Source organism: Silurus aristotelis, assembly GCF_946808225.1.
Source record: "Silurus aristotelis genome assembly, chromosome: 25".
Taxonomy (NCBI): Eukaryota; Metazoa; Chordata; class Actinopteri; order Siluriformes; family Siluridae; genus Silurus; species Silurus aristotelis.
The window spans coordinates 5,084,953-5,102,696 of NC_139598.1; the positions used below are offsets into that span (position 1 = coordinate 5,084,953).

The window sequence follows — 17,744 nt, forward strand, 5'->3', positions numbered from 1 at the left end:
TATCGCTTTGGATGAGGGCATTTGTCAAATGCTGTAAATGTAATCTTTATCTTTGTAAAGCTGCTGTGGGACAATGTCCATTGTTAAAAGTGCTAAAGTGCATTGATTATCCATTATTATTAGACCCTTTACTTGAGTCCCCTAAACATCTGCATTTAATTCAACTTGTTTAAGGTTTTTGGCTGGATCTAGAAAAGTCTTGTAGATAATTAACTCCAGTTTTTCACCTCACTTTCTCAAAGTCTCCTACGGAATTTAAAGTAAAGTAATTTATTATTTATACCCGGTCTTTCTGATATCCATGCAACATTTGTCTAGACAAATTGGGACTCTATGTAGCTTACTGTTCCCAGGACATGGTTAAAAACAAAGGCTGAAAGCGTTTTCTCAGTTGCTGGACCTTGGATCTGCAATGAGTTCCACACCAAGTCCTTAAGTCTTGTCTTTAAACAAAAATAAAAGCTCTTGTTTCACAGTCTTTATTGATTATTTATTTGCTTGTAGCTATTTATTTGGTTGTAGCTTACAACCTGAACTTAACACACACTCACCATTCATCTCAATCCATTCCACCATCATTTATTTATTATTATTTTTACTTGACCACATTACACTGTTTACCTCCTGTTTTTTCCACCTCTTGACTGCTGCTAGTGCTTTTTTTTTGCACTGCATTGTGTCTGTTTATATATATACTCCCAGTTATAGTTTTTACAGTTCTCTTTGCACAGTACTGTATAATCAGAGTATACAGTAGGTTTACTGGTCGGCGCTATCTTGGGTTATGTGTTTTGTCTTGTGTTGTCTGTCTGCACTGTCTGTCTGCATTGTTTTTCGTCTGCACTGTTTGCACTAGATTGGAGGCTATGCTGTTTATGTAGCTTTGTGTTGTGTTGAGGCTCTATGTTGTTGTTTAGTGTAGCACCAGGGTTCTGGAGGAACGTTGTCTCGTTTTTACTGTGTACTGTGTACCACTGTGTATAGTAGAAATGACAATAAAAGCCTCTTGACTCTTGATTTGATTCTTCAGGACTTTTTACAACACTTTGGTCAGCTGTCATTGTTTCAAGATTTGCTTTATAAATAAATTGGACTGATGTATGATTTTCTTTTTCGGGTCTCTAAGAATTTAATCTCGGTCAGGGTCATGTTCGATCCGTAGCCTTTTCCAAAAAAGTAGGAATACAACACGGCTTACATGCCAGTTTATCTCAAGCAGTGGTGGATGGAGTACACAAACCATGTACTGTACTTGACTTAAAGTAGAAATACAGTAGATATAATATGACTTCAGTAAAAGTGCTCTATTTAAACTTTCACTTCAGTGAAAGTACAAAAGTATTTGTCTTCAAATGTACTTAAGTATCCAACGTACTATGATTTATTATGGCTATAATGTTCCTATTATCATTTTTGGCACAAGACTCTTTGCTTAATCAACTCAGTTTATGTGAATAGACTTTGATGTTACACACCAGTTTATTAGGATCATGATATTAATGAGTCAAACTGATTGATATCTATTCAAATTATCATTAACCCCAAAGTTATCAGGAGTTTGTTGCATACATTTTTATTCTCAAAATGTTCTACCTTCTGTTGAACTGACACTGAACTGAAAGTTTGTGATAAGATTCCACCAAACTGCAATTAAAACAAGTTCAAAACAGAGCACGTGCTCTACCCTGATTGGTGGTTTGCTGAGTGCTTTATAAATAAATAGGAATAAAAACAAATAAAAAGGAACGACTGATTCCCCACAATGTATTGGAGTAAAAAGTACGATATTTAACTTTAAAATGTAGCAGAGGTGGGAAGTAATGAAGTACAAATACTTTCCTACTGTTCATAAATAGATTTTGTCTGGTATCAGTACTTCACTATTTATTTTTTGGACAATTCACCTATTAATTTTTTCACACAAATATCTGAACTTTCTTACATTTTCAAACAAGGTTACTTTAGTTTTAATCTATTTGGTGACATGATAAATCTTTTCTTCTTATTTTGTACCGTTTTTCAGCCCATCAACCAATTTATTTAATAATTTTTTGGCTATAACGAACTTTAGCAAGGCAACAAGGATTATGGTGTTACCGTGGATGAGCCAGAGGGAGTCAGTGATGTAAACATGACTGAAAACAGAGACATTCCTGATCATCATCATCTTTTCTCTGCTTGTGTTCTATATGGTGGTTGTTCAGCTGGTTCAGCCGGTTGTTCATATATTCATTAGCTAACAAAATTAGAAATTATTTTGTATAAATATATTAATATGATGTGAGGTCCAGTTACCAGTGTTTCACTTAAACAGGTAGTGGCTACTTTTTTCTTTAGTACATGTCAAAAGCTCATACTTCTTTATTTGAGTGAAAAAGTGTAGTCAGTACTGTATCAGTACTTTTACATGGCTGAAGGATGTGTGTACTTTTGCCATCTCTGAAATGTAGTGAACACAAAACTCGACACAGGCAGTAATCTGAGCATGGGATCAAACCGGGGATGACAAGCAGCCTATGAAATCAGATAAGAACATAAAGTGAGTAGGCACAAGACATAAATTACAAGTGTAATTATATCAACATCTGTCAAACATCAATCTTAATGTCTTTGCATAAAAAAAATCTCATTCAAATTTAATTTGAAATGCAAAAACATTCAGATTAATGTAATGTAATTATTGTAATGTTTTATAAAAAAAGAAAAATTCAAGTGACTTTTTCCCTTCCAAATAAACTGTTGTACATTTTTAAATAAATATTTATTTACATTAACTTTTTGTTTGGAGAAGAAACGTCACCAAATTCACCATTATTATTATTATTATTATTATTATTATTATTATTATTATTATTATTATTATTATTATTATTATTTTTTTTTAAAGAACAACCGTTTATTTTAGCACGTGACTGTTTAAAAAAATAAATAATAAAAATAAAGTTCTGTTTTTTTTTAAGGAATAACAGGCTATTTGGAGTCAGAAAACTCACGTGACCAAACAAAGTGCTTTTTTAAAAAATGGTTTTATGTGCATAATGCTTTCTCTTTTTTTTTTTTTTCTTAATAAAAAACGTGCAAAATCTTTATACCTTTAGTCTTTTATTTATTTATTTATTTATTTTGATTTTTTTCTATTTTCATGTGCAACTGGAAGCTTGAAAAAAAGTCACGTGACCTCTCTCTCTCTCTCTCTCTCTCTCTCTCTCTCTCTCTCTCTCTAACAGTGCAACACTTTATTTGGAGTACAAGTGGTCACGTGACATTTTGTTTTCGCCAGAACAGCTGATACCAGAATGTCGTGGGACTCGTTTGACGTGAACGTCAAAGCAAAAGTCAAATAGTAAGCAATTTATTACATATTCCACCGATCCGTCCTAGAGATATGCTTTTCGTATCCCGTAAAAAAAAAAAAAAAGAATACATTTATTTCTAAACACTATTAAAACAAAAAACAACAACAAAAAAAGGCTCCTTTCCCAAATCTCGCGTGTTCTCGCGATAGCTGCGGTGTCGCGATAAAGCTGCCAGAAGAGCAGAGTGTTCTACTGCGCTCCGTAAACAACATGGCGTTTCCCGGACTCGGCTGGAGCTGAGACAGCGCAGTTGACAGCGGACATCTGAGCGAGAGAAGCAGGAGCCGTGTCTCAGGGCAATCGGAGAAGGAGCAGGCAGGTTGCCTTCAACTACGGATCGCTGCCGAAAAGCAGATCAAGTGCGGAAAAGGGTCAGAAATAACCCACGGACTGGCCTTTGTAAACAAGAAGACGCATTTCCAGGTTGCAGCCAATAAACAAACAATACAGACACCATTCCTGATCAACTAGTAACAGCTCTGCGGTTAGCATGCTTTCTTTTATTCCAAATGTCTGGTAGATATTTTGCATGAGTGTGAATTCAGTGATCCATCCTGTCTGTCCTGATTAAAAATGTTGACATTTTTATATTCATGATACTTATTGCATATGCATTTGGATCATAATTGCTGCCTGGAGGTAAAAAAAACTTTTACTACCCCAGGTAGGATTTCTGCTCATTTGAATCATCATTTGTCTGGTGAGCATTTGGAAAACTGGATGATATTTCTCTTATATTTGCTTTATAGTTCACGTTTGTCACGTTCCTCATTCCATCTGTCCTCCAGGTGCTCGGTCTATGGGCTCCCAGTCCAGTTCTGGCATGTCCGGTCGCGGCTCAAGCGGAAACCCGGACCAGTCAGAACCCGAATCGAACCAAAACCAGGCTACTACGACCCAGAGGAGCCGCAGGGGAACCGAGAGAGCGTCGGCATCTGAGGAGGACGTTGATCTAGCGCAAGTGCTGGCGTACCTGCTGAGGAGGTGACTAATAATAAACGTGGTGTTGGTGGTCACAGGTGGAGTGTTTCACACTCAGAGACCTAATCATATGCACACGGTGTGTGTGTGTGTCTCAGACAGATCTTTTAGTGTTGTTTGTCTTGCAGGGGCCAGGTGAGGCTGGTCCATGGCAGTGGAGCGACAGGGTTACAGCTTGTCCAGTCCATATCGGATTCGGACGAGGACAGCGATGGAGCATGGGAGGGACGGCTAGGACATCGCTACGATCCTCCTGGTAATCTGGTTCAAAGATTACATCATCTTCGCAGGCTTTGTTTTTTTTCTTGGGATTATTTAATGTAAGATTGTCAGAATGGTTTTCCTGGGCATAGACTGATCATTAGGACTAGAAATACAAAATAAAACATTAACACGAGTTATTGGAAATACGTCAACGGCTGGTTGGTGTGATGCGGTTGTCATGACTGCTCTAAATTATATTTCATACTCTATATACATTAACCATGAAGATCTGTCTGGCTATCAAAATGCCCCCAAAGTGTTCTAATCCGCAGCACTGAGCCCAAACTGAGCATTTCGCAATACTTAATATTCATGCTTTTTTTTTTGCCGTGTTCATGAGACAAGTAAGTTCGTGTTTTTCGTCGTGTCATAACAAGTGTATAAGCGGTGGTTAATATTCTCTCAAAGCGAATGAGGGAAAACTATCTGCATTTTATTGTAGCACAGTACCAGTAAAACCAGTCTACAGTACATACAGTAGACACCTTTTGACCAGTCATAATTCAGAATTTAGCCTGACTCTGTTATGCATGTTTTATGTATATACAATAAACTATGTATATGTGTGAAAAAAAGATGACCATAATATTAATATTTCTGAGAAATATTCCCTTTGTCTCATTAAAATGGGTAGAATGTCTGTATTGTATGTTGTGTTATTAATATGTCCCTGAATCCCAAAAGGAAGGTAAAGAGCATTGAGGAAAATCTTTATATTGTGTCATACAGAATGACATTGCATATGCTTGTTACAGTGGATTCACATCCAGACACTCAGGAGCTGGACCGCAGCGAGATCCGCACTCAGATCCTATTAGCCACAGCGTCCTCACACCTGAAAAAGCAGCACAGCTTCACACACATGCTTAATCAGGTCAGAGACGTGTTTAGCACCTAGCACATTCACACATACATTTATCTGTGGTTCTGGGCTTGATAGATGAGTAATAGTGTTGTGTTTGGTTGTAAAATGCAGTGTACAGTACACTATAGGATATATCGGGGGTTTTATAGTTTATGCGTAACTGTGTGTGTGTGTGTGTGTGTGTGTGTGTGTGTGTGTGTGTGTGTGTGTGTGTGTGTGTGTGTTTTGCAGCGGGAACAGGGTCGCTGTCGTGGGTCTGGTTTCTCTCATGGGGAATGCAGCCGTATTCGCTCACAGTGAGTTTTACAGAGACACGCACACACTTGTACCTTTGATTGTTTGAAATGTAAGTGAGATGTGACGTACAAAAGATCCTTGCTGAAGCCATATTTTTGTCTGTTTGGTCACTTCTTGCTGTGTGTTTGCAGTTTCCTGCCCAACCATGTAGCCCACAAAGACACCTATCAGCAAAAGGCGTTTTGTGGCGTGTACAGCGAAGATGGAAACCTTTTCCTCACTGCTTGTCAAGGTGATTCCGTAGATGCTTGATACCGTAGATTTATCAGAAAACCGTAAAACACATTATTCAGATCTGTAACTGTGTTTGTGTGGTGTTTTGTGTGTGTGTGTGTGTGTGTGTATGTGTGTAGATCAGAATATTCGGCTGTACGACACCAGTCGTGGTAGATTCCACCTGAAGCGCACCATGAAGGCCCGAGACGTAGGCTGGAGTGTGTTAGACGTGTGTTTCACGCCTGATTCGCGCTCTGTTCTCTACTCCAGCTGGTCTGATTTCAGTAAGACCTCACACTTGCATATTCGCTGTGCAGAAAGTCAGTCAGAAAGATGTATACACTTGAAGACGGACATTCCTGAGAAATCAAGACACACCTTAAAACTAGCAAACAAACAGAGTAGCAGTAGACAACAGATCTGTGTAAAAAAAAACAACAAAAAAACCCCACCCCAGACATGTCACAGACACTTCTAAGCCAGACAGATGAAGAGATACATGTGAGAGACAAATGAACATGCTTAAGATATTAAGAACGAGATGTCTGAGACAGGTAAATGGGTAGATGGACAAACCTGAGACAGACCGACAGACTTGCTTATGACAGATGTCTGTGATTAAAATATGTCATTGAGACAGACAAACAGACAGGCACATTTGAGATGGGCAGGCAGATATACTTGATGATGGACATGCTGGAGACAGATAGACAGACACACCTAAGAAGAGCAGACAGACCAGCTTGAAACAGGTAAATGCACCTGAAACAGAAGACATAGTTACCCGAGACCGACAGGCAAGAGAAACAGGTGAGACAGATGGACATGCTTGAGACAGACAGACACACACATCTGAGACAGGCAGGCATATATAATTGGGCATACACAGGTAGATGCACAATCGAAAAAATAGACATAGTTACCTGAGACAGACAAGCAAATGTTTGTGACAAAAGGATGATTGAGACAGACAGACAGACAGACAGACATGGCTGAAACATTGACAGACACATCTAAGACAGGAAGGCGGATATACCGGAGGATAGACAGACCCTTCTCAGATTGCCTGACACACACATCTCAGACATATGAGTCACAGACATGCATACAAACTGAACCTGTCCATAATCACAGTCCATTGATTACCCAATTGCTTCAATAATGATTTTTCTTCTGTATACATTTATCTTTTTTTTTTTTTAAATTAATTTTATTATAATCCTTCTGTCTTTCTTTATTCATTAACCCTGTTGTGTATTCCCCCTCGTCTAGTCCATGTGTGCAATATAGATGGCGAGAGTGAAACGCACACCGCTCTGGAACTCAAGTTAGTGTCTCCCTCATAGTTCATTATAGCTTTAAAACACAGGTAATCCATCACCCGCACACTTCCTCTACCTGTGGATTACACACACGACCATGAGAACCATCATTCTCCATCATGCCCCATGACCTGGGAGATGAACTGGTACTGAACATGCTGGCAAAGCTCTAGGAGCAATTCTTTAGAATCAGAAGAATCATGTTTAAGTATTTGGTTGCTATTATAAGTATTATGGAATCTGATGTGTCATACAAATGCACACTGTGCTGGTGCTCTAAAAAATATATAAAAAAAGAATAATAAAAGTAAAATAATGAACAAAAACATGATCTATACACATTTTTTTCCAATCGATGCGAGATGCTTTCGCGCAGTGCCTCTGTGTAATCGTTCTTACTTTATTTTCAGTGTTTAAAAATGTTTGTGTGCAGAGCATCATACTAGACAAAGTAGTCAAAAGTATTTGGACACCTGACATTTCCACCCATATGTCTTTCTTCCCCAAACTGTTACCACTAAGTTGAGCGCACATTTCTATTAAAGCTCAATTTTGCCTTCACTTGAACCCAAACGTGTTTCAGCATGTCAATGCCCCAGTCTACAGCTCCATGAAGATATTGTTTACATAAGTTTGAGTGGAAGATCTCCTGAGCATTGACCTCAGTGCTATTGAAAATCTTTGGGATGAATTGGAACACCCAAGCCTCCTCACCTTACTTACATCAGTACCTGACGTCCTTGTAGCACAAGGAGCACTAGACTTTGGTGGAACACCTACCCAAAAGAGTGAAGAAATGGGGAATGGGATGTTCAAAATGCACATGGAAGTCTTATGGTCAGGTGTCCACCAACTTTTGTTTATGGAGTGTAGCAGTGATCTTTGCCAGCATGTGAAGTACAAGCTTCATTTATTAATCATCATTCATATTCAAAATTAGATTTCGATTAAAGTAACATTTCTGTAATGTCTGCATGCTTCATTTGTAGGATTGACTAGTAACCATGACGATGATGTCATCACACTAACTAGCGCTATGCTTATTTGACATGTTTGCTAATATTTGCCTTAATCAGAATCAGAAAAAGCTTTATTACCATGTATGTTTACACACACAAGGAGTTTGACTTGACGACAGGAGCTTCGAGTGCAGGAGAAAGTACAGACGATGTGCACCATATGAAGGAATTACAAAGTAGAGATGGATTATAACAAAATCTAATAAAAACAGGAATTAAATTATGCATTATATAACGACTCATGTCTTGAACTGCTTCTTTCTCAACTCGTGTCTTGAACTGCATGTCCCTGTGCTGTATGATAAAGTGAAAAATGCATGAGCTTGTGTGTGATTTTGAACTCATGTCTGTTTTCTCCCTCAGTCCAGACGAAAGAAGATTCTGCGTTTTCTCGCTCGCAGCCTCCATGGACAGCAGAGAAGTTCTAGGCGGGTCTGTGGATTCACCTTTATATTCACATAATTATGCGCAGGTTTTAGGTCTAGCATCTCTAGCGGTATAAATTACACCACTCATTAGTATTTCCTGTTGTCCAGGAAATCATATGTGCACCTCCTGAAATTAACGCTGGAGGAAATTTGTGGATCTACTGAATGAGTTAAAGCGAAAACCTTGATTGGAAACTTGTTACCTCAGAACTTAATCAGAATCAGGTTTATGGGCAAACACACACAAGGAATTTGGTTCTAGCTGTTACTAACTCTCAAAAGTACAGACATAAATAATAATAAATTGGCAAACAACAGTTTTAAATCAAATACACTTTTTTTTTTTAATATTGCCAACTTATATTTAAATGTTATAAAAAGAAACTAAATTTGTGTTAATTAAAAGAAAAAAAAAAAAAAAAAAAGGCTAGCCTTTAAAAAATAAATTACCTCAAAATTAGGTCTTCTTTCGGCTTCTCCCATTAGGGGTCGCCACAGTGGATCATCCGTCGCCATACCCCCCTGTCCTGTACATCTACCTCTTTTAACCCAACTACCTGCATGTCTTCCCTCCACCACATCCATAAACCTCCTCCTTGATATTTCTTCTTTCCTTCTTCCTGGTGGCTCCATCCTCAGAATTCTCCTACTGATATACCCCATGTCCCTCCTCTGCACATGTCCAAACCATCTCAATCTCGCCTCCCTCACCTTGTCACCAAAACGTCCTACATGCGCTGTCCCTCTAATAAACTCATTTCTAATCCTGTCCATCGTCGTCACTTCCAACGAAAGCCTTAACATCCTCAGCTCTGCTACCTTCAGCTCCACCTCCTGTCTTTTACTCAATGCCACTGTCTCTAAACCATACAACATCTCAGGTCTCACCACGGTCCTATACACTTTCCCTTTCACTCTCGCAGATACTCTTTTACCACAAATCTACACTCTTCTCCACCCACTCCATCCTGCCTGCCTGCACTCTTTTCTTCACTTCTCTAACACACACTCTATTACTTTGCACTGTTGACCCCCAGGTACCTGAACTCCTCCACCTTCTCCACCTCTTCTCCTGTCAACGAAGACCTCAAAATAAACAGTTGGAAGCAAAATCCAATTCCTTTAGCATTGGGAATATAACCATTTAAACCTGATGCATCAACAACTATGCGAAATTGCCATTCCTTGAAAACGTCTTCGATTTGAGTGTGTTTTGTTTCTTTGCGACAGAGCGAACGACGGCTGTTTGTATGTATTTGACCGCGAGCTGAACAAAAGAACTTTGAAAGTAAGGAACCTCAACCGCACGGTTTGCATCATCACATGCTCTTGTATCCTGCTCTGACTGCACGTTGTTCATCGTGTGTGTGTGTGTATGGATTTTAGATCGATGCTCACGAGGATGACGTGAACGCCGTGGCGTTCGCCGATGTTTCGTCTCAGCTGCTGTTCTCGGGCAGTGATGACGCGCTGTGTAAAGTGTGGGACAGACGCACACTAAGAGAACACTCACCTCAACCAGTCGGGGTGTTGGCAGGACACCGAGATGGAATCACTTTTATACACAGCAAGGTGTTCGAACACACAAACACCTAAAACACACACCGCTACACAATATGGACATAAGTATTGGGACATCTGATTTTTCCAGAAATATGTGGTTCTTTGGATGTAGATTTGACCCATGAGAGCCCAACCATGAAGATATGGTTTCAATGGATTGGAATTGAAGAGGTCTCTGATCTCAACCTTGTTGAACACCTTTAAGATTAAATGAAACACTGACTGCATTCCAGGCCTTTTCACCTCACCTACCTCAGTACCTGACTTTACACTTTTAGTGGCTGAATGAGCACAAATATCTACAAGCACATTCCAAAATGTAGAAACATCTTCCCAAAAAAATTGAGGTTACTATAACTGCAAATGGGACTGAATGTGGAATCTTATGTTCAGGTGTCCACAAACTTTTCTCCATATAGTGTACACTGACCAGGCATTCTGACCACCTGATCTGTGCACATTATAAACATTTCTATTTCCACTTCATTTTACTGCATGTAGCTTTCTGCTGAATTCTGGTGAAGAAAGACCACTACTTTGGTCTGTAATGTGACTGCTTATATATGTTTGCAGGGTGACGCTCGGTATCTGATCAGTAATTCAAAGGATCAGACGATTAAGCTATGGGATGTGAGGAAGTTTTCTCCCAAAGAAGGCCTTGCTGCATCCAGACTCGCCGTCACACAGCAGAACTGGGACTATCGCTGGCAGCAGGTCCCACAGAGAGGTGTGTATGTAGGTGTTTTGGTGTCTCTGTGTGTCTACGAGGTGGCATCAAAAAGTTTCGGAGCGTTCCTGCCACTTCTGGAATGTGAACTGAAAGTCTTCTTTTCGAAGCGTATCAAGCAATTTCTGCGAATCTCGCTAGAATCGCGTTGTTTCTGGCGAGAAATTTCGCGTGGTGAATTCACGCCCTCTAGTGGGGAATAAAGACATGACGGTTGGGACTTGATGAACTGCAGGATTTATATATATTTTTGTTTTTCATTTATTATTTTTTTTCTATTAAAAATAGTTTTTAATAGAATAGTTCATACACATTTAAAGCCACAAACAAACAATTAGGTCATTAATGCAGGCAAATTAAAACAACATAAGCAAATGAGGAAATATTTCTTTATTAAATATTTCTTTATTAATATGATTAGTAATTAATTACCAAACAATTAATTACTAAACGTATTATTAAATAAATATTTAATTTAGCTATTAAAGAATCAGTCCCCACTAACGCCCAGGTAAGTCGAAATACTGTAGTTAACCATATGGTGGTGCTATAACACAGCATTCTTTCTCCCCACAAAGCTTTAAAGAGGCACAAACTGACCGGTGATACATCCGTGATGACATATCGAGGTCACGGCGTTCTTCACACGCTCATCCGCTGCCGTTTCTCCCCCGAGTTCAGCACAGGGCAGAAGTTCATCTACAGCGGCTGCTCGACCGGGAAAATCATCAGTGAGACAACAAATCCTTATTTCAGCAGACAGAAGCTTGGCCTATTTTTCTCTTGACCGTCTTTTCCTCTTTTCTGGTAGTTTATGACGTGCTGACAGGCCAGGTTGTGTCCAGGCTGACCGGGCACGAGGCGTGCGTGAGAGACGTCAGCTGGCATCCGTACCAGGATAACATCATCAGCAGCTCTGTGAGTGTTGAGCCATGATATCAGCAGGAAACCGATTTCGCATGCTGCTGTTAACGATCTTGAAAGCATGGTTTAGAAAAAGATTTGTGAAACTTTTTGGGGAAAATTCGAAGTTGGAAACTTACAAGGAATGTATAGGATTTTGCTGGAACTTATTGGAATTATTTAAAATTTATGTGAACTGTAACTTATGCAAATATTAATGTAAAAATTTTGTTTGTTAGGCAAAATAAGACAAAAAAAAACATTTTTGGCTTTGATTTAATTGTTAGTATAATTTTGTTGCTTACGCACAGCACAAGGAAAGTTGTAAATGAATGTAATAAATGTATGGCATAAATTAATTAATTTAATACATTCAATTATTAAATGATTTAAAAATTAGACTTTAATACATTTAAATAATAAGAATTTTTTATAAAGATGTATTCATTTAATTAGGGCTGCAACAACTAAGTGATAAAATCGATAATGATGGATAATGAAATTCGTTGTCAGCGTATAAGTTTATTAAATAGTTGCGCTGCTCAAGTTACGGCTTAACGTGACGGCAAGATAAAAGCCGCATGCAAAAATACGTCAACCGGCAGCAGGAAAAGAAAACACACTGGAGTCACGGATGAAGGCGAAACATCAGCACGGTGAGCAGAAACTGTTAAATTCTCATCATGTGTAAATGGTGTAGTTTAATAAACTGCTATTGTGTGAACTGTTTGTAACTTCAGGACGGTCGCACTGGATCTGTTCTGTCGTGACTCGCGAGCATCAGGTCGCGCAATCGGCTCGCTCGAGACATAGTGACGGATTCAATTGAAACGGTGCGAACAAACACTAAATCTAAAAGCAGCAAATAACCGCAGCAGTGAACGATTCTAGTTTTAGACACTGTTGTGGTTTTCAGGGAATGATTATGCATTTGTACAGAAATGCATTGATTTTTATGTTTATTAATTGAGTCTGTTAGCTTGTTGCTTTTCTTCATTCCATTCTGTTTTTATAGCGTTTGTCTACTACACCAGTAACTGTTTTCAAACGTGATTTACTGCGACTTTACAACATTCTTGTTTTCAACGTTTGTATATTTAACTTATGCAGATATCCATTAATTATTATACAACATTAAATGAATTATATTTTAGATGCGTATATATTTACAAATTAAACAAAATGCCTTTTTTTAAAGCATGGTTGTCTACTTGCCATCTGCAATTATCATCAAAAACAATACAAGTGTTTTGCACGATTTATACCTTGCATACTCAAATGTTTTTTTTTTTTTTTTACAGAAAGAAACAACCCAGCATGAGTGAATTTGTTTAAAGGAGAAATCCCCCGTTCACTTATCAACAAGCAGCCACTACGAGCTTTAAAATGTCTAAATTAAAGCTAGTTAAACTCAATACGTGGCTTTTGCATTTTTTAAAGTACACTTTTATACATAAATACCCTGATTTAGGGTCCCATATAGTTATAATAACCAAAACATTGTTAAAAAAAATCCGATTAACCGGGAAAACAAACGAAAATAATCGTTCGATTAATCGATTATCAAAATAATCGTTAGTTGCAGCCCTAAAATGTATACATTAAATTGTTAAAATGTTACAAATGTACGTGATATTTATATTATTTAGGTAAATACTTACCAAGATGGACATTTTTTTTTTTTTTTTTTACATTATTTTGTGTGCAGAAGTGAAGAAATAATGTGTGTTATGGAGGGAGGCACAGTGCATGTAGGGGGCGTGGCCTCAGTAAATTCAACTGAAACTGAATTAAATCTGTTGTACCAGAGATTATCCTTTTTTTTTTTTTTTTTGCAGCTACATCTAAGTTCCCTGTTATAGGCTATTGTGTAATTTTGTAAATTCCTAATTTCCCATATATTCCTGTTAAATCTCATTAAAGGTTTATGGTCTTAAAAATTCCCAGAATTTTGCAACCCAAATCCTGATGCCGTTATTTATTTAAATATTTATCAGTGGTAGAACTACAGAGCCACCACAGATTATATTGGCATTCCGGTTCCCTGCATAAGTGTCCCTTTTCCTTGTAGGTATAAAAGGTTTAAATATTTTTGGATTGAACCCGAACATTTGATGATTGACAACGATTGAGAGACTTTTTGCCCAATATGTCAGCTTTACGTCTTCTGGAATATTTTTGTATTCACTTTGAACATCTGGATCCTCAAAGTTTTGCTCATTCTTCCAGGCAAATTTCAAGTATCTGTCTGAATTGTTTGTGGGCTGAGCTTTGATATTTAGGTCCCACCTATTGGAAGGCTACCATTCCCATGAATCATTGTGGAGCTAAAAAAGTCACATCAGACTAAAGATTCCTGCTGAGAATAAAAAAAAAAAAAAGGCTACCTATTAGATACTTTTTTGTATAATGTATAGCTTTGTGACTAGGGAATTTTTTAAGACTAGAAACCTTCCATGGGAGTTAATTGTGGGATAAATTTTGAATTCACAATATTGCAGGCTAGCTTGTAAAAAACAAACACACAAACAGTTTGAATGCAATTTCAGTTGAATTTCTACCTGCAGATTCATCAATCACATGCACACAGCACACTTACTGCAGGGCTACTGAGGCCACGCCCCCTACATGCACTCCTCTATAGCATAACACTAATAATCTCTTCAATCCTGCACACAGAAATAATGTTAAAAAATGCCCAAATTACATAATCGCACGCATTTATTTTTAAAACTTACTTGTGTTGTGTGTTTACGCGATCGTGCGACAAAATGATAGTAATTAAATCAAAGTAAAAAAAGTCTTTTAAAGGTGTATTAATTTGCATGCGTCAGCTGATGACAAAACGAAATGTTTATTTATGTCTGTATATAATCCAGTTTATGTAAATTTTCTTTAGGTTTCTAATAACTTTTCATACATTTCAATACGTTTTTGGTAAGTTTCCAACTTGTATTTCCCAATTCCCCAAATAAAGTTCCTAAAAAAAAGTCCTGGAAATGGAGCTTAAATTTACCATAAAGTTTCTCCAGGTTTTTCAGTTACTTTTGGTCTCTTGGTTGCTTTAGCCAGTTAATAAGTTTTAAGTTTTGATGTCTTTTTTCCCCCCTGCAGTGGGATGGTGCAATTCGCTTGTGGGAGCACAGGCACACTCACCTGCTGGATAAGGACAGAGACCGGGCGAACGAATGGAGGCCAGAAGAGAAGATGGAGGAAAAGTGAACTGGCTGCGAGTTTGCTGTGTGTTTTGAAAAATTGTTTTTTCTGCTGGCCAAAAGAATAAAACTGCACAAAAAACCCAACAACAGGGCAACACACAAGCTCAGTAATGTATAATACGCACACTAGAGATCTTTTTACTTTAATTGCAAAACTCTGGGATTCCGGCTGAAACCTGCTCTTGTGATAAAGTTATTCACGATGACATTATTGCATCACTTCTAGTAATAATAGTGATAAAAATTATAATGATAATGTTGTTGCTTTTTGTCTCCCTGTGAGAGAAAACAGCTTTAAAAAAAAAAACAAACAAAAAAAATATTGAAATGGTAAAGCTGAATAATATAAACCATTGTAATAGTGTTCATGTTCATTATTAAGGGAAATGTTTTTTTGGAGTGTAATGTGAAAGAATGACCAATAGAATTGTGTGTAAGTGTGTGAAAGAGAGGTGTGTCTGAATATACGTCACTGAAATTAGTTTCCTGCAAATCTCCAGAGTGCGTTTGTAAATAATTCACGAAGTTAATTAAAATCCTTTTTCAGGCTCGAGTCTAAACCCTTTTTTGAGCTCATAGTGTTCATACCTATATCTTTGTAATATGAGAAGACTTTTAACTAAATGACACGTAAATGCTTTTCGAACATCTCATTACACATTTAGATGTTCCATTAGATTTTGTTGTGGCCTTCCAATTTACCTAAAAGGTCTTCAGTTGTTTTGAGGTCAGAATTTCATCCTATGTTTATAGGTTCATATCACCATGGAGCTGGTGTTGTGTACAGTGGTCACTGTCATGATGGAACAAGTTTGAGCCTCCTAGTTCAAGTGAAGAGAAAATTTCATGCTACTGCAATCCAAAGACTTCCAGTTCAATTAGGTTCCTCCAACTTTGCTGTAACAGTTTGGGAAAGAACTTGAAATGGTTGGAAAATTCAGGTGTCCCAATACGTCTTTCCATATAGTGTATGTAAAAAAAAAAAAAAAAAATTCCAATAAAAATGTTTTGTGAGGTACACTTTAAAGTGATCAGTGCAGTGAGAAGAAATAATCACATAGACATTTTTGTCTTTTGTTATTTAATCTACTTTTAGTGAATATACTGAATCTGTGTATATTTTGAACTTAAAATAAATAAAAACACAAATATGAACAAATATGTATGTGTATTTCTGATCATAACCCATAGCTATAATAAAATTAAGGATCCTGTAGAAATGAAGGATCCCTGACATGTATAGCTGCATGTTTGTGACCTAAAAATAAACATTATCTCCAGAAATTTGGTAGACATGAAGACAAACTTGTTTTCTATTGGTCCCAATGATCAGAAGTCCACACTGAGAGCGTTATTTCCTTATAAGAACCTTAAAAATGTAAAAAAAAAAGTGCATCAATTTCAAACTTGATCGATATCAGGGCTTTGTAGGCCCCACTTAGACACATAAGCAAAAAAATTACTGCTATTTTTTTGGGATTTTAACTTGTTTATGAAATGCCCAGATGATGATGCTCACTTACTAGTAGAACCATAAAAAATTTAAATAGCAATATAAAATAACTTAAAAAAAACTTAAATTAAATGTGTGTACAATGCGCCAAGTTACATACAGTATCTATTAATACATACCAAATAACAACAGCTAAAGTGTCTAAGTATTTATTTCCCCTCAATTTAAATAGATAAATTCTATTACTATTAACAGTGTAATTTTAAAGAATACACAATGATTTAATGCTACATACTCAATATACAATATTACTTGATACTAAATTCTACTGAATAGTATATTTTATTGATAATCACTTAGATTTTCAATGTAAGATAAAGTATATCTGGCATTACATAAATCTCTACACCACCATTAGCATGTCGAATGTGACTTCCCGACCCCGAGAGCTTGCATCAGAGGAACCCAGGGGGATTTATGTACTTTTGCTCTGGTGATGGACCTAAAATCGTCAGGTCCGTCGTTGTCGTCGGCCTCTGTCGTGATTTCCATTTTCTGTATGATGAGTTTCAACAAAACGTCTTGTTTTTCCAATGCAGAAGAAATCTGCTTCAGCCTTCGAACCAAACAAAAAAAAAAATAAGCATCAGCGCATTAATACGAATGGAACTGATTTTATAGTATCTGCATTATTAACTAATAAGGTATGGGCTTATGGATTGTAATGTGTGTAGAAGAGGTTAGAATATATACTGGGAGGTTGCTTCACTGAGGGATAGGATTAAGATGAATGAGGATTCTAGATGAATGCAAACGGATGAGAATGTGAGGGAAGGACTTGGGATGAAAAGTGTATTGAGATAAAAGGAAAATTAGGATAAGTGGAAAGGGATAGGGCATTAGATGAATAAAAAGGTGATGAGTGTGCAAAAGAGGTGAATGAAATAAATAGGGAATTGGGCTATGTGGGAAAGTGTGTAAGGGAAAGTGACAGAGGAATGAGGAATCGGAATAAGTGACTGAAAATAGGGTGTGTGGACGGAATTGGGGTAAAAGAGGGGCATTGGAATGAGCGAAGGAGGGGCAGGTTGTGTGTGTGTGTGTGTGTGTGTGTGTGTGTGTGTGTTTTAAG

The 17,744-nt window shown here is 37.5% G+C and overlaps 2 protein-coding genes across 5 annotated transcripts in view; one reads left to right on the forward strand and one right to left on the reverse strand.

The window, feature by feature from the left end:
• The first annotated feature begins 3,227 nt into the window (after positions 1-3,227).
• On the forward strand, positions 3,228-15,712 carry dcaf11 (ddb1 and cul4 associated factor 11). 4 transcript variants are annotated; one of them, XM_083530292.1, is made up of 16 exons: positions 3,243-3,343; positions 3,506-3,840; positions 4,145-4,340; positions 4,466-4,593; positions 5,357-5,475; positions 5,698-5,762; positions 5,895-5,995; positions 6,117-6,263; positions 7,252-7,306; positions 8,684-8,752; positions 9,979-10,036; positions 10,135-10,320; positions 10,885-11,038; positions 11,617-11,769; positions 11,850-11,956; positions 15,056-15,712. In XM_083530292.1, the coding sequence occupies exons 3-16, from the start codon at positions 4,156-4,158 to the stop codon at positions 15,161-15,163; spliced, it is 1,635 nt and encodes a 544-aa protein (XP_083386418.1). In that variant the 5' UTR covers positions 3,243-3,343; positions 3,506-3,840; positions 4,145-4,155; the 3' UTR covers positions 15,164-15,712. The 4 variants fall into 4 exon arrangements, with proteins under 4 accessions (XP_083386419.1, XP_083386418.1, XP_083386417.1 ...); XM_083530293.1 differs by lacking the exon at positions 3,506-3,840 and having other exon boundaries at positions 3,228-3,343; XM_083530291.1 differs by having other exon boundaries at positions 3,248-3,840.
• trpa1b (transient receptor potential cation channel, subfamily A, member 1b) overlaps positions 15,049-17,744 on the reverse strand; it is a 30,362-nt gene continuing 27,666 nt past the window's right edge. The window contains exon 28 of the mRNA XM_083530258.1: positions 15,049-17,228. Within this exon, the coding sequence (XP_083386384.1) occupies positions 17,027-17,228 (202 nt within the window). The 3' untranslated portion in view covers positions 15,049-17,026. The remainder of the gene's footprint in view (positions 17,229-17,744) is intronic.

Coding starts and splice junctions, on each gene's coding strand:
- dcaf11 (XM_083530293.1), top strand. CDS start 4,156: ATGGGCTCCCAGTCCAGTTCTGGCATGTCCGGTCGCGGCTCAAGCGGA. Junction 10,037..10,134: donor TGAACAAAAGAACTTTGAAA/GTAAGGAACCTC, acceptor TATGGATTTTAG/ATCGATGCTCACGAGGATGA. Junction 11,039..11,616: donor GCAGCAGGTCCCACAGAGAG/GTGTGTATGTAG, acceptor CTCCCCACAAAG/CTTTAAAGAGGCACAAACTG.